Genomic DNA, 25100 nt, shown 5'->3' with positions numbered 1-25100 from the left:
CCATTTCATAACCACTGCATAAACCAAAATGAAATATGAAATAATATTCATAATAACGAAATTGAAACTAAACTTGCAAACTTAAATTAATAAATGAAATTAAAATGCATAGAATTACATAAATAACAGCTCATTGAGCTTCAGATTAATCAAGGTTAGGTCAAACAGGTTACCTAACCTTGACCTAAGAGCCGAGGTGGCGCAGTGGTTAGGTGTGCAGTACTGCAGGCCACTTCAGTGACTGTTATCTGCAGTTCAGCGTTCTAAATCACCCGGCTCAAGGTTGACTCAGCCTTCCATCCTTCTGAGGTGGGTGACAATGAGGACCCAGACTGTGGGGGCGTATGCTGACTCTGTAAACCGCTTAGAGAGGGTTGAAAGCTCTATGAGCCGGTATATAAGTCTAACTGCTATTGCTATTGCTATGCTATTGCTAAACACGCTGCAAGGTGGTTTTGCTATACACAGAGACTATGAAGCATATATCCATATTGTTTTTCTTTTTAAACATTTGATTTTGTAAAAAAAAAATTTCAAAAATTCCCTTCATGGGCCCCCCTTTGAGCTCCATGGGCCCCGGACAATGTACTGGCTGCAACACCCTCCTTCTTCTCAGGCCTTGAGTTGGCAGCTGTAGAAATGGAATACCGTATTTCTCAGAGTATAAAGACGCACTGGAATATAAGACGCACCATGTTTTTGAAGAGGTAAATTTTTAAAAAAAAAGTTTTTGCACTCTGCAGGCCTCCCAAACCCTCTGCATGCCTGTTAAAAAGGGGGGGCAAGCAGAGCTTTGTGGGAGGCTCTTAGAGTGCTCCTGGGGCTGGTGGGGGGCAAAAAACGAGCAAAAAAAACCGATCCGTTTTTTGGCAAAAATGGGTCATTCTTTGAAAAAAAGAGGGCATGACCCTCTGCACGTCCTTTTTTGCAAAGGGGGGCGAAGTTTCAGTAGGCCAAAAATGCTGTATTCAGTGTATAAGACCCACACAGTGTTTCACCCTGTTTTTTGAGGGAAAAAGCTGCGTCTTATACTCCGAAAAACATGGTAAATAAAGCTAAATAAAAAAAACAAATGTGTTCGGTGATATGTTAGACTTAGGCTGCACTATATTGCACCTTCCCATTGCGAGCACCAAGCTGAGTTGTACCCACCAATCAGAATGAAGGCCAGAGCAATGATGAACGTCAGAATATATCCTCGGATGGGTTCGTTATTTTTCCCATATCCTTTGGCAAAAAAGTGGAGTGCTCGATAGATTGTTATCCTTGCAGAGGGCCTGTCAAAAGAGCAAATTCCGGTTAAGAAATCTAATTCTTGGTTTCCTTGGTCTCTTACTTATTGTCAGAAGAACAGCAAGCCCTTCGCTGTAAATGGCGTACCCTGTTTTCCCCCAAAATAAGACCCCACTGCGAAATAAGACGAGGATGCTCATAATATAAGCCCTGCCCATCTCTGTCTCCCATGCAGAGCCCTCGTCCGAGCCTTCCCCAGACTCCAGGACTGGCCATGTTCCTCCCCAACCTCCTCACTGTCCGAATCTGCTGCCAGCTCAGTGACAGGCCACAACACAATTGTAGAAATACGGGAATATATTTGGCCACCCGAATGTACCTGGAAAAACCTTTGGCGCCGCTCACAAGCGAAGCTAATGCTGAGGACAGCGTGGCAGAAAATATCCCAGCGGTGATCAAAGGTCCAAACCCTGAAACCATGCTCCTCACCTTGGGAAGGAAAATATATATGTATATATATATAATAAAGCAAGCCTTTACATCTGTACAGCTAGGCTATAAACTGAATTTGCAAATCCCTCCGATTGTTAAATAGATAATGACGTGCATTGTTATTCTGTCTCTTCTCTATTATCTTTGAAGTCATCCATTAATGGCTTGTCAGGGAGACTCCTTCACACAGCAAATTACTTTTGTGTCCCCCCCCCCCAAAAAAAAGGGGGGAACCCCAGTTTGCTCATAACAAGAAGATTGTTCTTTATTGAATTGTGTTTTGGTTCCTTCTGAGCCAAAGGCATAATTTTTGTTTCTTGCTGCAAATGATGCCATTCAGAAGAGCTCGTATTAGGAACAAGGAGCCGTTAAGAAAAAAAAGCTACGTAGGTCTTAAGAAAGAAGCAATCTTTGAACCGGGAAAAGAGAATTTGCACGTGTAACCATCTCCAATCCAGGCATGTATATCAATAGAGATGTTGTTCATCTACTTCAGAAAAGTTCTATCAACAATTACACTGAATAATATCTGAGAAAGTTACTATGGAGCCTAGATAATGAGAGAGAGTCTTTGATGGACAATTTTATTGATGGAGAGATAAATCATAGATAACTCTTGTGACTCAGCAGAGAACCTGTGAGTTGTTTCGGATGCAGGATATGAGCACTGTTGCCGTTAAGGATTCTCCTCCTGCGGATAAAAGACTGATGGTGCCACGCCTTAGTGGCAGACAGTCAACGTTCGTTCATTCGTTCATTCCGTTCCTGTTCTAGTCTAGGTTCCCAGTTCGTGTTCATGATTCAGAGAAACCACTTGGATAAGTGATATGATTGATATAAACTTGGTTTGCTGTAAGAGTTTGTTTTTGCATTTGCTGTTTAACTTTTTGCCAGAGAATTTATCTATGTTTATTTTGGGCTTGCAGCCAGCTTGAGCCGGGACTGATAAAGACATTCCTTTGCAAGCTGTGTGTGGCTGTCGTTCTGAACGAGCAAAGAGGGGGGGTCAGAACAGATAACTATGTATTTAGAATAGAATAGAAATAACAGAATTGGAAGGGACCTTTGCTGAGTAATGAAATGTCTGCAAGAAAACAACCAGCTCAGAGAACGCAAGGACCCCACAATCCTCCTCCTCCTCCACTCCACAAATCCCACTCCCTTCTAGCACTGATGATGTTACCTAGTTGGGCAATGAAATGTCTGCAAGAAAACAGCCAAGCTCAGAGAGCACCAAGGACTTCATTCTTTCATTTCACTTTGCATGCATACATAGCTACTCCACCCTCCAGCTCTAGATTGTCAGCAGAAGTCTTGAAAAGCCAACTGTACGCTTATGTGAATATTAGTTCACAGCTATTATCTACAGGATATAGTATAAACACACACACACAGTTATACAAATTGGATAATTAGCATGCTTTTGAACCTGGAAATTATTCATCAGCCCATAATCACATGTCTGGATTTTACAGCTGGAGAAATCGTAGCCCAGGGCACAAGCCGACGATCCATTGCAATTCATCCCAGATACCACAGTATCGTTGACATTCCCAGTAGCATCGCGCACGATACAAGCAAGCTGCGGAAATACAGGGTATTATTATTATTTCTCTTCCTTGTGACAACATGATAATATCGCTGGGCTCCTTTATATTTCAGGGGGGCTGAATGTTCTATGCACATTTCTGCCTGCTATCCCGAGGCCGTGTAGGTTGCAAATAAGGGGGGCCGTCCGTTAAAATTGTTTGATGGGTCTACTGGGTTTTGAAGGGACGCGGTGGCTCAGTGGCTAAGACGCTGAGCTTGTCGATCAGAAAAGTCAGCAATTCAGCGGTTGAAATCCCTAGCGCCGCATAACAGAGTGCGCTCCCGTACTTATCTCAGCTTCTGCTAGCCTAGCAGTTTGAAAGCATGTAAGTAAGTAAGTAAAATCTTTATTATGGTCAAAGACCAGCAATACACATTAGTTTTTTACACTATGTTAAAAATACTAACATTAAAATATAATTAAAAAGTATTGACATTAAAAGTGGATAATAACATAATGGTCCAAAGATTGTTAGAGATATGTCCATATAATTGGTACAAGATGGTACTATACTTCTGTAGCCAATTTTTTTCTTATGGACATTGCAGCAGCACAGAACTTCGCCACTGCATACGTGGTAACCGGGTTAGTGTCCTGGAGGAGAAAGCCTAGATAAAAATGGTCTGCCCTTCCTGGCAAATCTCTCTAATAAGGGGAGAATATGTGCAGACCTACAAGCTCTCTATAGCTCGCAGTGTATAGAACATGTGAATTATCTCCACTCCTCCTTTACCACATATACAAACCCGTTCTGCTATAGGTGTACTCTTATACCTGCCCTGGAGTAGTGCTGAAGGAAGAATGTTAAATCTGGCTCTGAAGAAAGCTATTCTTTGTTTTGGGGAGATCAGGTCATTTAAATATCTTCCATTCCCACACACCTGTTGCAAAAGGTTGCAAAAGGGGATTGCGTGACAATTGCAGCCATCATAAATAGGACCAGTTGCCAAGCAGCCGAATTTTAATTACATGACCATGGGGATGCTGCATTGGCCATCATTATAAACAAATGATCGTAAATCCCTTTTTTCCCCCCGTTGTCGTAATTTCGAATAGTCACTAAAAGAAACAGCGACTACCTGCAATGAGATTGAGGGCTGTCAGGATTTTAAAATACGTTGAGTGCAAATGTCTTGGCTTCTTACCCGCACAGATTGCAACTCCGATGTAAGCAACGGTCGTGATCAGAATGGCAAGCATTGTTCCTTTGGGTATAGCTTCTTGTGGATCCTGGAATATTACAGTAAAAACGCGTTACGGTGATTGTAGCCATGGCCAGAAGAGAAGGGAAGGTTAGGAGAGAGACAAGATTTAATGTAATGTAATTTAAATTTAACTAGCTGATAACCCAGCACTGCCCGGGTATTTATTTAGCCCAACAATCCTTCCATGAATCGCCACAATTTCTAATGTTGGGTTTCCCTCCTTACCAGAGGGAGCCCCCTTGTGGAGTACTGTGAAGCCGTTACCATGGCAACTCCACAATAGAAGCCCTTTTAAGGCAGTACGGTAGAAGCCATTTTAAGGCACAATAGGCTGTAACATCCCTGAGGGGTGTTAGGGGGTGTCTTACCACCACAGTTTTTGTCTCCAGAGTGTAAGTCATCTGTGTACCAGTTTGGTTGAAATTGCTTGAGGCGTTCCAGAGTTATACTGGAACATACACACACACACAGACATCTATATCTACATCTATCTATCTATCTATCTATCTATCTATCTATCTATCTATCTATCTATCTATCTATCTATCTATCTATCATCTATATCTATCTATCTATCTATCTATCTATCTATCTATCTATCTATCTATCTATCTATCTATCTATCTATCTATCTATCTATCTATCTATCATCTATATCTATCTATCTATCTATCTATCTATCTATCTATCTATCTATCTATCTATCTATCTATCTATCTATCTATCTATCTATCTATCTATCTATTTACCTCCATTATCTATCTATTTATCTCTATTTAGCTATCATCTATCTATCTAGCTATCTATCTATCTATCTATCTATCTATCTATCTATCTATCTATCTATCCATCCATCCATCCATCCATCCATCCATCCATCCATCCATCCATCCATCCATCTGTTTCTGCGCCTCTAGTGTAGACGTTGGACTCCAAATCCCGTCCTCCTTTACCATTCTTGTAATGGATAGGGACTGGGAGTTCAACCATGTCTGAATGTCCAGAGATTCCCTACTTCTATAATCGAGTCCTGACTGTTGAAAAGCAAGAAAACAGTGTAAACTAATAAACTAGTTAAAAATATAAAACTACATCCAGAAGTTTTTCTCCAGTGACACCTAGTAATTACACACTTGACAAGTTCTTGCAAAAAGCATTTTTCCAAATCAATACAGAATGTTTTCCTTTCAGACAGGATTCTTGGAATCTTGCTCTGCGTTTCGGTGTTAAAAAAAATATTTTTTAATACTCAACGCTGCTGCTGTTTCCCCCAGAAGAGCTTAGGTTATCTAAGGCAACATTTCACAACAGTGTTGTGGTGTTACGGTTAACTGTTCAAATGTACACACCTCTAAGTCTCCAGAGATGTTGGCTCCTGCCAGAATGCCAGTGGCTGCTGGGAAAAAAATGGCAAACACCGAGAAAAAACCTTCATCTCCTCTGAATGCTGGCCCAAAGTTTTCTGTAAATATGGATGCTGAAACCAAACAAACCAGAGGTAAGGAAAGATGTGAATTACAGACAGGAGGTTGAACAACTTGCCTCGTGGTGTGACCAGAACAATCGGGAACTGAATGCACTCAAAACTGTAGAAATGGTGGTAGACTTTAGGAGAAACCCTCCCATACTACCACTTCTTACAATACTAGACAACCAGGGGTGGGTTTCTCGCCCCGTTCCAACCGGTTCGGTTGGAACGGGGCCGGCGGCGTCCTCGTGCACGCGCGCAGTGCATGCATGCGTACTAGCATCCGTGCGATGGTCCAGCTGCTCCTGGAGGATCGCGCAGGCGCTGTATGCGTCCTGCGCATGTGTGGAAGCGCAGAATTTGTCAAAACCGGGTAAGAAACGCGGGCGGGCAGGTGGACCCTTCGGCATTCCCGGAAGTTACTTACTTCCGAGTTCGCCGACCAACCGGTTCCCGGGGACCCCCCGCGAACCGCCTGAAACCCACCCCTATAGACAACATAGGTATCAACTGTAGAGATCTTCAAATTTCTAGGTTCTATCATATCTCAAGACCTAAAAGGGACACCATGCATCAAAAATGTCATCAAAAAAGCACAACAAATAATGTTCTTTCTGTGCCAACTCAGAAAGCTCAAACTTCCCAAAGAGCTGCTGATTCGGTTCTACAGAGGAATCATTGAATCTGTCATCTGCACCTCCATAACTGTCTGGTTTGGCTCTGCAATCAAACAAGACAGACACGGACTTCAACGGATAGTTAGAACTGCAGAAAAAATAATTACTACCAACCTGCCTTCCATTGAGGACCTGTACACTGCACGAGTCAAAAAGAGGGCTGTAAAAATACTTACAGACCCCTCACATCATGGATATAAATTGTTTCACTCCTACCTTCAAAATGACGCTATAGGGCACTGCACGCCAGAAAAAACTAGGCACAAGGAGTTTTTCCCCGAAAGCCATCACTCTGCTAAACAAATATTTCCCTCAACACTGTCAAACTATTTACGAAGTCTGCATTATTATTACTATTAACTCTTCTCATTGTTCCTCCTACTTAGGATTGTATGACTGTAACTTGTTGCTCGTATCCTTATGATTTATATTGACTGTTTCCTAGTGTGATTTGATTGCTATTTGTACCTATGACATAAGGTACACATTAAGTGTGTACTTTACGACTCGTGACGAATGTATATTTTCTTTTATGTACACTGAGAGCATATGCTCCAAAGACAAATTCCTTGTGTGTGCAATCACACTTGGCCAGTAGAGAATTCTATTCTATTCTTTTCAAGTTGTGCCAGAGATCTTCAACATTGTGACTGATTTTATATTTCTCTCCCTCTCTTTTACAGATTCCTTCACCAAAATCCATTCTAGAGAATAATAGAGTTGGAAGGACCTTGGAGGTCTTCTAGTCTAAGCCTCTGCTCAAGCAGAAGACCCTATACTATTTGAAACAAATGGCTCCCCAATCCCTTCTTAAAAGTCTCTAACAGAAGGAGCAGAACTTAGATTACTGAATGAAATGTCGTTGGTTTCTTGCCAGAAAAGTTCTTGCCCAGTTCTGTAAAGACATTAAGAACGTATCTGTCAAGCGTGGGAAAATCAGAAAGTCCAGGCAGTTCAAAGAATATAAAGGTTTATTGGAAGCTAATGCTCTCTACAAGAATCTGAACGACTAACAATCAAAGCAAATAGGCGGTAGATAAGAGTCAATGGAATTCAAGGTGGCCTAGACTTCGATCTCTTGTGGGTGCGAAGGGACTCGAGATTGATGACGTGTTTGACCACTACCTCGGGCTCAGCCAGGTCATCCTATCTGTCGTAACCAGTGGTGGGTTTCAAAAATGTTCAAACCTACTCTGTGGGTGTGGCCTCCTTTGTGGGAGTGGTTTGCAGCCCATGTGACTGGATGGGAGTGGCTTGCCGCCCATGTGACCGGATATGAAGATGCCGACGACACTTGTCAGAACCACCTTAAATTACCTCACACACAGCACTGGCATGCATAAGAATATGATGTAAACTTGTTTCTTAAAAGGCATCTTTGGTTTGCGTTCAAACAACTTCAACACACGCAATGTTCTGATTGCACCACAAATGCAGTAGTCATCCTTACCTTTCACAGAGGCACTGAGTTTTATAAATAGGAGCATGATAGTGTAGAATAATCATATCCAAGGACCAGTGGTGGGTTTCAAAACTTTTGGAACCTCTTCTGTAGGTGGTGGCCTGCTTTCCGGGTCCACTGGTGGAACCTCTTCTAACCGGTTGGGTAGATTTGACGAACCGGTTGTACCGAATAGGTGCGAACTGGTAGGAACCCACCTCTGGTCGTAACTTTGAACAATCACTAAGGAATTGTTCATAAGGCAGGGACTTCCTGTACCTGCTTGCTTTTCTTTGCTATTTGTAGCAGCCCTCCCCTGCAGCTTGCCACTTCGTATTAATGTGAGCCTTGTTTCGCGTGACAGATTTCTCACATCTGAAACCCCGTGGCACTAGAAGCACTTGCCTTGGTAATTGAAAAAACCTCTCGCCCTCTTCTCTGCATTGCTAGGGATAACAGTCCCGATGAAAAAATTTACGATAGCGATCAGAAGTATAATTAGAAGAATCACTTGGGCCTGCAAGAAAAAGAAAGGACATTTTTATCATAGGTCTATTTGTAATATTCTTCACTCGGGGCCTAGACACCCAAGTAAAAATTAAATGAGAATAAATGGTCAAAGGCAACACTATAATCAGCTACAAGAACAGAATGGCCAAATATTTGAGTTCTTCTAAACTCTTGTATGGCAAATCTAGACAGCATACTAAAAAGCAGAGGCATCACCCTGCCAACAAAAGTCCGTATAGTCAAGACTATGGTTTTCCCAGTTGCAATGTATGGCTGTGAAAGTTGGACCATAAGGAAGGCTGAGCACCAAAGAATTGAGGCCTTCGAACTATGGTTTCTGGAGAAGACTTGGACTGCAAGGTGATCCAACCGGTCAGTCCTAGAGGAGATCAACCCTGACTGCTCTTTAGAAGACCAGATCCTGAAGAGGAAACTCAAATACTTTGGCCACCTAATGAGAAGGAAGGACTCCCTGGAGAAGAGCCTCATGCTGGGAACAATTGAGGGCAAAAGAAGAAGGGGACGGCAGAGAAGGAGGTGGCTGGGTGGAGTCACCGAAGCTCTCTATCTCTATCTCTCTCTCTCTCTCTCTCTCTCTCTCTCTCTCTTCTCTCTCTCTCTATCTATCTATCTATCTATCTATCTACTACTATCTATGCATGTATCTCTCATCTTCTGAACTCAAAGACTTTGGCCATCTAATGAGAAGGAAGGACTCCCTGGAGAAGAGCCTCATGCTGGGAACAATTGAGGGCAAAGAAGGGGATGGCAGAGAAGGAGGTGGCTGGGTGGAGTCACCGAAGCTATCTCTATCTCTATCTCTATCTCTATCTCTATCTCTATCTCTATCTCTATCTCTTTTTCTATCTATCTATCTATCTATCTATCTATCTATCTATCTATCTATCTATCTATCTATCTATGCATGTATCTATCATCTTCTGAAACTCAAAGACTTTGGCCACCTAATGAGAGGAAGGACTCCCTGGAGAAGAGCCTCATGCTGGGAACAATTGAGGGCAAAAAGAAGAAGGGGACGGCAGAGAAGGAGGTGGCTGGATGGAGTCACTAAAGCAATAGGCATGAATTTAAATGGACTCCAGGGGATGGTAGAGGACAGGAAGGCCTGGAGGAACGTTGTCCATGGGGTTGCGATGGGTCAGACACGACTTCACAACTAACAACACAAACTCTTATACTTTAAAAAAAATTACCTTTGCTTCCCATTCCATACCAGCCACTGAAATACCCAATAGAATTACAACCGTTATGACACCAATTATCCTGATATCATTGGTGGCATCAACCATTATGGCATTACTGTTCTGGAAAAAAACCACAGGGAAAAGTAATTACTAAGAATATACTTTCTGTAAGACGGTTCAAGTAGCCTTGTAAAAATACCAGGGAATTTCTACAGAGGGATTCCTCGCATTTTGTGGGTAATGAGTTTTGAATTTTGCATTTTTGTATCCTGCCTGGACCTGATCCGTCAAGGTTATGGGCTGCTAATTAGAGCCCTATTTTCCTTTAGTACAGACAGGGATTATGAGTCTGTCATCTGCACCTCCATACTGTCTGGTTTGGCTCTGCAACCAAACAAGACAAACATAGACTTCAACGGATAATTAGAACTGCAAAAAAAACCAAAACAAAACAAAAACCCCACCACATTTGCTACCAACCTGCCTTCCATTGAGGACCTGCATAGTGCACGAGTGAAAATATCTACAGAACCCCTCGCATCCTGGACTAAATTGTTTCAACTTCTGTCCTCAAAATGAGGCTTTAGGCCACTGGACAGCAGAACAACTCACACAAGGACAGGTTTTTTCCCCCAAACGCCATCACTCTGCTTAAGAAATAATTCCCACAACACTGTCACTAGTTTACCAAGAATGTATTACTATTATTCTCTTCCTTCCTAGTATATATGTCTCCCCACTTACTGTATGCCTATAACCATGTTGCTTGTATCTTTCAATTTATATTGTTTTTGTTTGTTTCCTAATATGATTTGATAGCTTATTAGAAACCTTGACTATCACTAAGTGTTGTATCTTTTATTCTTGATGAATGTATTTTATTCTTCTCATGTACATTGAGAGCATCTGCACCAAAGACAAATTTCCTGTGTGTCCAATCACACTTGGCCAATAAAGAATTCCTATTCTATTCCATTCCACTCCATTCCACTCTGTTCTGCATTTCTATTCTATTCTATTCTATTCTATTCTATTCCATTCCATTCCATTTTACTCCAATCCAATCCACTCCATTCTGCATTTCTATTCTATTCTATTCCATTCCATTCCATTCCATTCCATTCCATTCTATTCCATCTCATCCCATCCTATTCTTATGATTCTTGATGAATGCATTCTATTTTATTTTTTCTTTATATACACTGAGAACACATGCACCAAAGACAAATTCCTTGTGTGTCTAATCACACTTGGCCAATAAAGAATTCTATTCTATTCTATTCTATTCTATTCTATTCTATTCTATTCTATTCTATTCTATTCTATTCTATTCTATTCTATTCTATTCTATTCTATTCTATTCTATTCACACTTGGCCAATGAAGAATTCTATAGTATAGGCCCTTGACTTGCAACAGTTAGTTCATACCGTTCAAAGTTACACGGCACTGAAAAAAAGTGACTTATGGCCACTACAGCATCCTCAGGGGTCACGTGATCAAAATTCAGATTCTTGGCAACTGCTGTTTATGACCAGGGGGTGGGGGTTTATGTGATCCCATTTTTGTGACCTTCTGACCAGCAATGTCAATGGGGGAGCCAAGTTCACTTCACAACCATGTTACTAATTTAACAAATCCGTGATTCACTTAACAAAGTGTGGCAAGAAGAGTAAAACAGGGACACACTCACTTAGCAAATCTTTCACTTAGCAACATAATTTTTTTGAGCTCAATTGTGGTCATCGCTTGAGGGCAACCTGTAGTTGTTTTTAAAAAAAAAAAAACTTTTATGCTACTTTAAGAAACGTTTCTTTGATCCAGTGCAGTGGTGGGATTCAGCCAGTTCGCACCAGTTCGGGAGAACCGGTTGTTAACTTTCTGAGCAGTTTGGTGAATTGGTTGTTGGAAGAAATCATTAGAACAGAGAACCGATTGTTAAATTATTTGAATCCCACCACTACCCCACTCCCATCTATTCTCTGCCTCCTGAGTCCCAGCTGATCGGGAGGGAATGTGGATTTTGCAGTATCCTTACCCTGGAGTGGGGAGGGAGTGGAGATTGTACAGTATCCTTCCTCTGTCCACCAAATCATGCCTACAGAACCGGTAATAAAAAAAATTGAATCCCACCATTGGTAAGAAATCAATACTTTTACGAATTAGTAGAATAAACAATGTGGTGACGGGACTCCAATTGGTGGACTTTTATGGACCTCTGATTGTTACTGTACAAAAAAGAGAAACAGACCCGGTTTCCTTCAGTTGAGCCGTATCCAAATACGGAGACTCACCTTGAGAAGTTCCACAACTGTTTCGGCAAAGCCAACCACGTACATGGCCACTGCCACAGCGTTGGCGAAGGCAAAGATGAGCCCGATGGAGCCCCCGAATTCAGGACCTAAACTCCGTGAGATGAGGTAATAAGCTCCACCTGCCAGAATAACAAAGACTTGTATCATCTTATGGACAAACTTGCAAGTGATGATAACTAACAACGAAGATGATTAGGGGACTGGAAACTAAACATATGAAGAACAGTTGCAGGAACTGGGCATGTCTAGTTTAATGAAAAGAAGGACTAGGGGAGACATGATAGCAGTCTTGCAATATCTCAGGGGCTGCCCCAAAGAAGAAGGAGTCAAGCTATTCTCCAAAGCACTTGAGGGTAGAACAAGAAGCAATGCGTGGAAACTAATCAAGGAGAGAAGCAACTTAGAACTGAGGAGAATTTCCTGACCGTTAGAACAATTAATCAGTGGAACAACTTGCCTCCAGAAGTCGTGAATGCTCCAACACTGGATGTTTTAAGGAGATGTTGGATAAACATTTGTCTGAAAGGGTTATAGGGTTTCTCGCCTAAGCAGGGGTTGGACTAGAAGACCTCCAAGGTCCCTTCCAACTATTATATCAGCAATGAATAAAAAAATGGCAACTTTTGTCTTGCACTTGCTTTCTGTTGAAACTAATCAAGGAGAGATTGCAGTGATTCTTTTAAGAACGGCGCATGAAAGGTTGAAAAATGGGGCAAATCTCGTCATCTGTCTCACGTAATATGTCTTATTTTTTTTGGCCCCCGAAATAAGCTCTTGGCCTTATTTTCAGGGAGGTCTTATTGTTTTAAGGTGCAGGAGGTGGCGAGTGTGGTCACCTCACTGCTACTGCTCGTGTTGCAATATTTTTGGGGGGAGGGCTTATTTAGCGCATGCGTTCAAAAGCCCGATTGGGCTTATTATCCAGGGAGGGTTTATTTATGGAGAAAGAGGGTAGCAATGGGAATTTTGGAATCATTGGTTGTGGCTTTAATCTGAAGATTCCTTTACAGTGAATGTGACTAGGATCGTGACCCAACAAAAGCGCGCACGACAAAAGCGTGCCGACAAAACCACGTCGCTAAAACCACGACGTCATCAACCGCGCCGACAACAGCGCAGCGACAACAATGCGGCAACAGAAGGCTGCTTTACAACAGCGCGTCGACAGAAAGCCGATTTAAGTTAGGTTCAGGGTTAGGGTTAGGTTTAGGGTTAGGTTCAGGGTTAGGTTCAGGGTTAGGTTTAGGGTAGGGTTAGGGTTAGGGTTAGGGTTACATTTAGGTTTAGGGTTAGGGTTAGGTTTAGGGTTAGATTAGGGTTAGGTTTAGGGTTAGCGTTACATTTAGGTTTAGGGTTAGGGTTAGGTTAGTTTTACAGTGCACTTCTGTCGCCGCGCTATTGTCGGTGCGATTCATAGCTCATTCGTCGGAGCGCTTTAGAACTCACTGTTTGTCACCACGGTTTAGTCGGGTACGGTTTGTCATTCGCCCTTTTGTCGGTGAACCGACTAGGATATCATCTGCTATGGCCTGTTACAAAGCTCATTTTGGGTTCTGAGATGCATTCTGGATGCTTCTAAAAACATCCTGAAAATTAGCAAGCCTGTTAAGATTTTTGTTTCATTCTGCTAAGCCTTTTTAAAAGTTTTTGTCATTTGAATTTGAACATGTTCCATATAAAGCATAAAGAGCTTGAAATGAATGGGAACATATGTCAAAACATAGCAAAGCGTTCTCCACCTGCTTCTCAAGGGGGCTCTGTAGAATTTCTCTATGTAAATTGTTCACAATGATCTCTTTATATCCAAGAGAATTACAACGCCAGTTTTAAAACACAAAGAGATGAGATGGAAACCGATTCTCTCCGAGTCTCCAGGAGGACAATTTCCTCTGCAAATCCTCAGTTTGCAACGTGGCATGTCAGATTCTTTTGGATTTCATGAAGTACGGGTTGAAAAACTTTTAAAGAAGTAGTAGTCACTCCTGATTTAAATGCTCGAGCATCTTTTTTTAAGCTGGTGTTCATGCTGGTTTTAAAATAATGAGAATTATAGGAGGGGGCAGCAGATAAGGAAGCAGCCGAAGTCTCTTCCTACACAGTACCCTTCAAACCGTGACCCGTCAAAGCCGCGCTCGACTAAGCGTGCCCAATTAAACCGCGTCGCTGACGTCATCAACAGGGTGACAACAGCCAGCGCGGAGAAAGAAGGACGCTTTAAATAGCGCTTTGAAAGCAAGCCGATTCAACTTAAGGTAAGAATTAGGTTTAGGTTTAGGGTTAGGGTTAGGTTAAGGGTTAGGGTTAGGTTAGGGTTAGGGTTAGGGTTAGGTTAGGGTTAGGTTTAGGGTTAGGGTTAGGGTTAGGTTAAGGGTTAGGATTAGGTTTAGGGTTAGGTTAAGGGTTAGGTTTAGGGTTAGGTTTAGGGTTAGGGTTAGGGTTAGGGGGGTTAGGTTTAGGGGTTAATTTTAGGTTTAGCATTTACAGCGTGCTTCTGTCTCCGCGCTGTTGTCGCCCTGTTGATGACGTCAGCTACGCGGTTTCGTCGAGCGTGGTTTAGTCGAACGCGGTTTTGTGGTGGAACCCCTTCAAACAAGAGAAATTTCCCTCGATTTATTTTATTCTCAACTCTTGCAAAATCAAGAATATTATTTAGCTACATCATCTAATCTGCTTTTTCTTTCTACTGGAAAGTAATCTCATGATTATTTTAAAAAGATGTTTAAACCCTCACCGATTCAGCTCATTTAAAGATTTGGAAATTGTTAGGGTTTTTTTTTTACTTTTAAAATACTTCTTTAAAAATACTTTTTAAAAATTTAATTTAAAATTTAAAAATATTGCTCTTCTGCAAGTCTTCTAATTTGCGATCCTCCTCTTTGTATCAGAAATGTTCCTATTATGCACTGTATATATTTTAGTTCTGTGCTCATATATTGGGTGATCATTTGTCCAAAAGGAACCACATTTTCTATTCTGACAGCCAATGGACTGACCTCCTTGGTGCTCTCTGAGCTTGGTGGTTTTCTTGCAGATATTTCATTACCCAAACCAGATAACATCAGTGCTAAGACTAGCCCTGATGATGTTATCTCGTTTGGGTAAGGAAACGTCTGCAAGGAAAACCACCAAGCTCAGAGAGCACAAGGACCTACAGTTCCCCCCCCTCCTCCTAGTACTGATGATGTTACCTAGTTGGGTTATGAAACGTCTGCCAAGAAAACCACCAAGCTCCGAGAGCACCAAGGACCCCTTCATTTCAACCCTGAGCTACAATATTCTCCTTTATTGGGACTTACTCCTCTCACCACTCCATTGGTACATATGGCAGACATGGAAATACCTGTAAGGTTGTAACAACCCACACTCAGGGAAATGACTACGACTCCACGACCTGAAAAAGTGCCAAAAGAGAACTTTGACCCAAATACCTTGGTTATATCATTTATTTTAAAGTCCACGAACAGGAAGCTGGTATCCTTGGATAAGAAGCCGTCACTCAAAGGAAGGTTTGACTGGAGCTAACAACAGTTGACACACACTCTTGATTCGTCACAGTTAAAGAAATACCTGCCAAGAATTGTCGATCCTGCTTCCATCAGAACTGACTGCCTTGGTTCTCGTGGATAAAGAAACGTTTTTTAAAAAAAGCAGAAGCATGAATTAATACCTTTTAGGGAACTTGAAGAAGTGTTAGCGGGAAAGGAATAATGGTCTTCACCTCCGGTCCATTCCAGGAAATACAACCTGTAATTTTTTATTTGATTTGATTTTTTTTTAAAAAAAAAAGAAAGAAAAATCTGGGGAAAAAATGGATTCCATTCTTCCATCGGTCCGAGACCTTCGCGAACTGAAGCTGGCTTTCTGTTTGCAAATTAATAAATTAAGGTAAGGTAAAGGTTCCCCTCGCACATGTGTGGTAGTCATTCCTGACTATAGGGGGCGGTACTCATCTCTGTTTCAAAGCCGAAGAGCCAGCGCTGTCCGAAGATGTCTCCGTGGTCATGTGGCCGGCACGACTAAACGCCAAAGGCGCACGGACTGCTGTTACCTTCCCACCAAAGGTGGTTCCTATTTTTCTACTTGCATTTTTTACGTGCTTTCGAACTGCTAGGTTGGCAGAAGCTGGGAGAGGTAACGGGAGCTCACTCCGTTACGCGGCGCTAGGGATTCGAACCGCCGAACTGCCGACTTTTCTGGTTGACAAGCGCAACGTCTTAGCCATTGAGCCACCGCGTCCCTTAATTACATTAACTAATTATATTATAATTAATATAATTATAATTTAAATAAAAATATAATTATAATTAATTATATTAATTAATTAATTCTAGAAGGTTAATTGTGTTGCCGGTATGACTTACCTGTTGGTTCTTGGGATGACTATGACCTAGACTGCTTACCACAGTGGAGAACTTTTGATTTACAAGACAACAAACAGGGAACTAAGTCAGATGCTTGTGACACCTGTGGAATAAGGGGGAAAACCCTAAAGATATATGATATATTTTACCTCCGCGGACAAAACCATTAGTTGTTATTGCAGAAGTTGATAGCCAGTATGGAAGTAACCAGGGTAGCAAGAAGGATTATGATAACTCCAAGACCTGTCAGCAAGGAGACGATGAGAAAATGTAATTGACGGTTTGCAACTTTTCGCAAGGTTCTCTGCGGTAGGGGTTTAAAATGAGAAGGAACCCACTTTTCACGGAGAAGCATCTTTATCCCGGCTCCTGGAGGAACTGCTTTTCTCGTCTTTACTGTAGATCCATTTATATCGTGTAATAAATGTTAAATAAGCCGCTGGGACAAGGATTAAGAGCCTTGACAATCTGTGAAGCACTGGGACACTGGGATTAATGTCTAAATTGTAATATAAACGAGCATCTCTGCAAGCCAGAATATTTATTGCATGAAGGCAAATATATGTGTTGCAAATATATTCTGCAAATAATGTCATGGAATCCAAGCTGGGTTGGTCACTGGAACCAGAGGTTTTGTAAGGCCCCAGCATATAACTTTAGATACTGTTGTTGCTCTCTACCCCCATCTAGTGGCTGGAGGGACAAATATGCCCCAACATATGATCTTTATATACTGTTGTTGCTCTCTACCCCCATCTAGTGGCTGGAGGAACAAATATGCCCAACATATGGTCTTTATATACTGTTGTTGCTAGTTAGCAAAACGGTTGTAGAGTGAATTTGGCTTCCCCATTGGCTTGCTTGTCATGAAGACGTAAAAGGGGATCACGTGAGCCTGGGACACTGCAACTGTCATAAGTACAAGCCGGTTGCCAACTGCCCAAATTCTGATCATGTGACCATGAGGTTGTTGCATCAGTAATGTGAAAAAAGGTCATAAAAATTCCAAAGACAAATTTCTTGTGTGTCAAATCACACTTGGCCAATAAAGAATTCTATTCTGTTCTGTTCTGTTCTGTTCTGTTCTACTCTACTCTATTCTCTGTTCTGCTGTTTTCTTTTCTTTTCTTTTCTTTTCTATTCTTTCTATTCTATTCTATTCTATTCTATTCTATGTTCTGCTGTTTTCTATTCTATTCCTATTCCTCTTCTATTCATATCCTATTTCTATTCCATTCCTATTCCTATTCCTATTCTTTTCTATTCTTTTCTATTCTTTTCTATCTCTTTATATTCTTTCTATCTTTCATTCTTTTCTATCTTTTCTATCTTTTCTATTCTGTTCTATTCTTTCTATTCTATTTCTTCTTCATAAATCACATTTTTCAATGCCTTTGTAGCTTTGAATATCACTAAATAAATGGTTATACATCAATGACTATTGTACTGATATATTTATACGGACTGAAGGAAAGACAGCAAAAAGCTATTTTGCCTATTATTCTTTCCTATCTCCTCCCCTCTCCCCCCCAACATGAGACTTCATTTCAAAATTTGATGACTGGCAAATCACCATTTCAGGATGAAACGTGCCACGTTGGCTCATTGCAACAGCTCTGATTACCGACTAAGGCTGAGCTCTGATTAAAGTTTAGATTAAAAACCCAGTCGCAAGGTCATTAAATAACATTTAAATGAATTACTCTCGCCTTTAGCTGTTTTCATACCTTAGAACAAAGTAATGCTTCTTGATGATGGTAATAAGTTACTAAGCCACCATTAAAAAAAACCCGACAACCCCAAAAACCAATTTTGCATGACACCCCAGAGCAAAATCTTGCCAATGTTAATACACAGAATCGCATGGCAAGGCACATACTTCGATGGATTCCCAGCAGCAAAGCTTCATTTGCTATGCTTCATAAATTCCCTAAGCACACGATTGTTGGGTGTATTGCCAAACTTGCAAAGTTGCGTTGATGGGCAAAAGTTCCCACTTCTCATCTGCTTATTTCCTGCCTGTTCCTTATTCTCTAAAGTGGAGGGGTGGCCCTTTAATGATTAGGGACACAGAAAACTCCCAAGGAACTCTTTAAAAAAAAAACAACTAGAAAATCTCTGTTAAATTTTTAAAAAATTGTTTGCAAGACAAATTAAATAGGGGCTTGATGAAATTGTTCTCATTTTAGGAGAAAATCTGTATCGTCGATGCTAGTTTTTATAGTACTACTATCTGATAACCCAGTGTTGCCTGGGTATTTATTTATAGGGGAGAAATGTCAGGACCAAACGTAATTGCTACTGTTGGATTTTTCCCCCTTACCAGAGGGAGCCCCCTTGTGGAGTACTGTGAAGCCGTTACCATAACAACTCCACTGCACTGTACATTAGAAGCCATTTTAAGGCACAACAGACTGTATTTTAACAGAACACACACCCTGAGGGGTGTTAGAGATGTCTTACCCCCACAGTATTTTTCTCCAGAGAGTAAGTCATCTGTGTACCAAGTTTGGTTGAAATTGCTCAAGGCGTTCCAGAGTTATGCTGGAACACACACATAGAGAGATAGCCATGTTTGTTTGTTTGTTTGTTTGTTTGTTTGTTATATATATATATATATATATATATATATATATATATATATATATATATTATATATACACACACACACACACACACACACACACACACACATATATAAGAAGAAGAAAAAGGTAAAATCTCAGTTAGATGCTTTGAATGAACTGTTTTGAGGAGACCGTTTTTTGAGGAGACCGTTTTTAGGCTGAATTTTGGAAAATTATGGATCACTGAGAAGGTTCTTTGAAAACCGGTAAGCATTGATGACAGAAGAGAGGTCAGAGACTCGTAGAGTTCTCATATATTTTTATGGTAGAAAAATAGTGGAAATCCTTTAATTTTCAGGCATAGTCATATCTATAACTATATATCTATGTATGTGAGCAGGCATAATTCTACAATTCTACAACCCTGGGTTTCTGTCCAATTCATTTAAAACATTATCTATCTATCTATCTATCTATCTATCTATCTATCTATCTATCTATCTATCTATCATCTATCTATCTATCTATCTTATCTATCTATCTATCTATCTATCTATCTATCTATCTATCATCTATCTATCTATCTATCTATCTATCTATCTATCTATCTATCTATCTATCTATCTATCTATCTATCTATCTATCTATCTATCTATCATCTAACTATATTGATCCACTCACCCATCCATCCATCCATCCATCCATCCATCCATCATCCATCCATCATCCATCATCCATCATCCATCATCCATCATCCATCATCCATCATCCATCATCCATCATCCATCATCCATCATCCATCATCCATCATCCATCATCCATCCATCCATCCATCCATCCATCCATCCATCCATCCATCTATCTATCTATCTATCTATCTATCTATCTATCTATCTTCTATCATCTATCTATATCAATCCACTCACCCGTCCATCCATCATCCATCCATCCATCCATCCATCCATCCATCCATCCATCTATTATCATCTATCATATACTTTTTGCTAATATTTTGCAAATTCTTTTGTAGAACATGCCCAGGCATAAACTATGAACATCTATCCCTGTAGTAGCTATTATTCAAGACTATAATGTAGGCAATTTAAAATAACTGATTTTTCTCCTGGCTATAATAAAAATGTATACCATACTTTGGTATAAATACCATACTTTTGGTATAAAAAAACCTACCAATTCCAGCTTGACCAATGATCCAGGAAAGACGAATAAATAGCATTACACCCCAGATGTTCAGCATGCATCTCACCTAAATATTAATCAAAAATAATAGTATCAACATATAACCGCAGAATGCAGCAAGTTTAAAATGGGTCCTAAAAACAGTGCCATAGGGAGGGTGGGGAAACTCCAATGCATTAAAAATGGATTGAAAAGTTTAAAAGCTATAACAGTTTGAAATAAAAAAGAACTCAAAGGCTATAAAATATCTTCAGTAACGAATTGTTCTGATAGAACAGACATTATCTGGTTAAAGTAGAAATGATGATGCAAAAATTAAAATTTTAACGTTTGAATGTTTTTTTTAAAAAAAGAATAAGAACAAAGATGTGAAGAACTAATCATACCAAAGGATTACTTCAAATCAGCCTCATACATATTCATTGCTGGGGATGGACATGAAAATCTCATTTTAAAACACACACATACACACCAGTGGAAGTATCTACCTACTTTTTCTGCCGTATGGAATTATTGAGGGCGGAATGCCAACTTTTTAAAAATTGAAAACCGGGTGTTGTGCGCTTGTACAGTCACAAGATAAATGCTGCTTACCAGGACGCCCTTCACCCATCCAAATTTCACTATGCCTTTGATTTCTTCTTCCTTGCAGAATTCGGCTTCTTCTGTGTGGCCATCTGCTTTACTGAATTTGTCCACTGAACCCGAAGTCACCGTAATATTCTAATCAGACAGTTTTAAACAAAACGTTCCAATACTTTACTTTACTTTAATAAGATTTGTATGCCGCCCACTCCCTTGGGACTCTGGGCGGCTCACAGCAAAAATTAAAAGCATTTAAACATTTTTAAAAATACAATTATTTAAAAAATTAATACATCATCCATTCAATCAAGTGGGGCTGGATATTAATCAACAGCCCCAGGCCTGCCGGAACAGCCAGGTCTTGGTTGCTTTACGGAAGGCCGGGAGAGTGGTAAGGGTCCGGATCTCTGCGGGTAGCTCGTTCCACAGAGCCGGTGCAGCTACAGAGAAGGCCCTCCCTCGGGGAGCCGCCAGCCGGCATTGTCCGGTCGACGGCACCCGGAGGAGGCCCAACCTGTGCGAATAACTACATTTGTGGAAGTATACAAGTATCCCAGAAGAAGGAAACCTTAGGTTTTTGCACATTTCTAGGGTTCCTAAGAACACTTTTCCTTCTAGCTCTATAAGGAAGACCAAAGAATGTTTCTTTCATATATATATTTTTTGATCTACCTTTGCCAAGTGTTCGTGAACATCCATCAGACTTGGCCGGTTCATTTTGGCTCCTCTGATGCTTCCAGTGTTCTGGTAATAATCGATTTTTGGCACAACATCCATGGTGTTATGTCCAAAGGTTTTTAGATAATAGGTGTCATTGTGTGTGTCATAGGGATGAAATGTCTGAACCAAATGTAATTTCTATTGTTGGATTTTCCTCCTTACCAGAGGAAGCCCCTTTGTGGAGTATTGTGAAGCTGTTACCATGACAACTCCACTGCACTGTACAGTAGAAGCCATTTAAAGGCACAATGGGCAACAGGACACACACCCCATGGGGCGTTAGGGGTGTCTTACCCCCACAGCATTTGTTTCCAGAGAGTAAGTCATCTGTGTACCAAGTTTGGTTCCTAAGAACACTTTCCTTCTAGCTCTTAAGGAAGACCAAAGAATATTTTCCTTCATTTTTTTTTTAACCTACCTTTGCCAAGTGTTCGTGGATATCCATCAGACTTGGCCGGTTCATTTTGGCTCCTCTGATGCTTCAGTGTTCTGGTAATAATCGATTTTTGGCACAACATCCATGGTGTTATGTCCAAAGGTTTTAGATAATAGGTGTCACTGTGTGTGTCGTAGGGATGAAAGCTTCCGTCCGTTTTGGCAGTGTCGCCATTTTGAAAGAAACGGTCGTACGTTTCTTGGTTTCCAGACCTGAAGCTGATGTGGAGTCTCTTGGCGGCATCTTTAGCGAAAGAAGTCTCTTCGTAACGTTGTGGATCGGGATCTCCCTGAGATTGGATCGAGTTCGTCGTGGCTTTCGTGAATGACATTCACCTGAAATCTATGCAAATGTGGGTCCAAAAATAGGTTTGGAGAATTATTCATAGTCATAGTTGTGGATAACCAGTCTTTATTTCGCTTTTTCGTGTCGTAAGATTTTTTTTCCAGCAGGCAGCTGGATTTTATGATTCACTTAGTGGCCACTTCTGCAGATGTTCTGTGCTGTAGGTGAAAGTAAGAAGTACAGGGATTTTTTTTTTAAAAAAACAAGAAGATCTAATTTATCTCTAAACATTCAGCTAAACTATAACAGGTAACAACAATGGTAAATGACTATGAAAATTTTTAGCTGCTGACCATCTTGAAAACCAAGAACTCACTTTGTACTTCTTCGTGTTATATTCCGGTTTTATAGTGATGGTGAAATAAGCTTTCCAGGTGTTTCCACCTTGAAGTACATGAAATGGAAGCCTAGATCAATTTTGGTCTAGCAACAGGTAGCATTCTGGTATTTTAATATTAGATGATTAGCCATTAAAATAGGATGGGAACAGCATTTTTTTAGAGCACTATGATCTTCAACGCTTAATTTTTGAGCAGTTTTGATTTCAGGGGTCAGTTTATTTCTTCCAATCCCAAAATAATTTCTAAAACGCCATAATACTTAAAAAAGAGCAGAACCTAAGTTTGCGTTTCTCACCCAAATATTTTCCTTATTTTTCTCCTAAGAACATTTTTTTTTACAATGGAAACTAATAAGAAGAAATAGTGTGAGGAGAAAGGATATTTTGTATTATAGGAAGGAATGTAGATTTAGGTTTAAAACAGAGAAGGCAGGAAGGGGTAATTGGGAAGGATTTTTCAGTGCTTCTTTGTCTAAATTATTTCCTTCTATTATTTGTCTCGGTTTAGTGACAAGGGGTTAGTACTCATAGTGATACCCACCTTGTGCAGATTTTGTCAGTCAAATGTACTCATTCACTGAGAGCAATCTGTACTTACCAAGGTTACAACCTACGAAGATTTCCTGTTTTTTTTTTAATTAAAATGTTAGGTGTGAAACTCATTAAGGAGGAAAGAACATCTGTGTTTTTCAGCTTCTTGTGATCTGGATCTTTCTAAATTGTATAATAAACTAGCCGATAACACGGCATTGTCCAGGTATTGATTTATAGGGGGAAAATGTCCGAACCAAATGTAATTTCTATTGTTGGATTTTCCCCCTTACCAGAGGGAGCCCCTTGTCGAGTACTGTGAAGCTGTTACCATGACAACTCCACTGCGCTGTACAGTAGAAGCCATTTTAGACAATACAAGAGAAGGCTATTTTAAGGCACAACAGGCTGTATCTTAACAGAACACACACCCCGAGGGGTTTTAGGGGTGTCTTACCCCCACAGCATTTGTTTCCAGAGAGTAAGTCATCTGTGTACCAAGTTTGGTTGAAATTGCTCGAGGCGTTCCAGAGTTATGCTGGAACACACACACACACACCACACACACACCCACACACACACACACACACCACATCTTAAAGTCATTCATATATATTTGTGCTGATAAATAATAAATAAAGGGAGACTACGTATAGATCTATTTCAAGCTATTAGCTCTCATCAGCTAGGCATACCCTTACTGGGATTCGAACCTGGGCTGTATTACATATTAGGCAGATGTGTTAACCATTAAGCCACAAGGTTCTCCTCCTTTATCAGCTGAGCCAGGGAAATAGGTATGTATTTAGTGTCACAACCCCTGGTATGCCCAAACTGTTCCACTCTCTAGTTATCCAGACTACAGGTTTCTTAAAAGTGAAATACAAGTAATGATCTTGATTTCCCCTCCCCCAATTATTATTGACAACTTAAAACAGAGAAGGTGCGATAAAGTGATGAAAGCGATGAGTATCCATTTTTCCATTCGAAATGACTCTTACTCTATATTTCATGAAAATCTTTCTCCCGTTTACTTCTAGAGCAAAATGTGGTCTAGGAAGTTTTGGGGGTGAGGGTGTGTCCCAAGGCCATCTCAGGGGTCTTCTAAATCTAAATAACAGTATTAAAACACTACTGAGGAGCAGCCAGTGGCAATGAATAAGTCAATTTTAATGTTTAATATGGTAAATATAGATAAATGTACCCATACAAAACCTCTTTTGGAGTACCCCATATTTTTAAAAGCAGGGAGGTGTCCTGAGGTAAACATTTAACGATGTTTAAGAAACTCCGCTCTGAAGGGGGGGAAAAAACGATTAAAGAGCAAAGAACTCCGGCAGCAAATGGCTGATTATCAGTTGTTCCGCACTGCATTTCTATTGTAGCTCTTAATTAAAATAGATTTAATTTTCTTCTATATTGTACAATCTTCTGTAAAGTGATATTTATGTCTGGTTTTTAAGCTATTAAGCTGAAGACCGTAAGCAGCAGCTGCAAACAGAAGATTGTTGAGAAGAAAAATGTAAGGGGTAACAGTCATTTTTTAATCTAACATCCAAGCAGGGGAGGGAAAAAGAAAGAAAATAAGACTTACACCAGTTTGCTTGTTACAAACCTACTTCAGCACACAAATGCCCACATTCAGATTTCTAGAGCATGTGTGAATATTCGAACATCCAGTTTGTCTCTGAACATCTGGCACAAATTTAAGTGTGATTCAAAATGCACTTTTGCAACAGCATATGCGTTCGGTAAAGCCATTTTCCCAGGATGTTGATTGGTATAACTTAAACTTACCAACTCTATTGCTGGGATTTTGTTTTTCAATGTGAAAACGTGGCTGGTTCTCCCCATTAAAAAAAAAGTTGATTTGTTACGG

At 40.5% G+C, this 25100-nt stretch overlaps 1 protein-coding gene across 1 annotated transcript in view; it reads right to left on the bottom strand.

Annotated features, from left to right (window-relative positions):
* Positions 1-22397, bottom strand: part of SLC12A1 (solute carrier family 12 member 1) — a 52922-nt gene extending 30525 nt beyond the window's left edge. Inside the window, 16 exon segments of the mRNA XM_032233075.1 lie at positions 1153-1258; positions 1260-1277; positions 1603-1722; positions 3155-3305; positions 4461-4546; positions 5871-5998; positions 8513-8624; positions 9832-9942; positions 12116-12255; positions 16647-16690; positions 16692-16740; positions 20256-20331; positions 20859-20987; positions 21522-21663; positions 22128-22312; positions 22314-22397. Coding sequence (XP_032088966.1) covers positions 1153-1258; positions 1260-1277; positions 1603-1722; positions 3155-3305; positions 4461-4546; positions 5871-5998; positions 8513-8624; positions 9832-9942; positions 12116-12255; positions 16647-16690; positions 16692-16740; positions 20256-20331; positions 20859-20987; positions 21522-21663; positions 22128-22312; positions 22314-22397 — 1681 coding nt within the window.
* Positions 22398-25100: the final 2703 nt, after the last annotated feature.

This window comes from Thamnophis elegans, chromosome 16 (genome assembly GCF_009769535.1).
Source record: "Thamnophis elegans isolate rThaEle1 chromosome 16, rThaEle1.pri, whole genome shotgun sequence".
In the NCBI taxonomy this organism is placed as follows: Eukaryota; Metazoa; Chordata; class Lepidosauria; order Squamata; family Colubridae; genus Thamnophis; species Thamnophis elegans.
The sequence above is the reverse complement of the archived record's forward strand: the minus strand, read 5'-3'. Positions and strand labels throughout refer to the sequence as shown.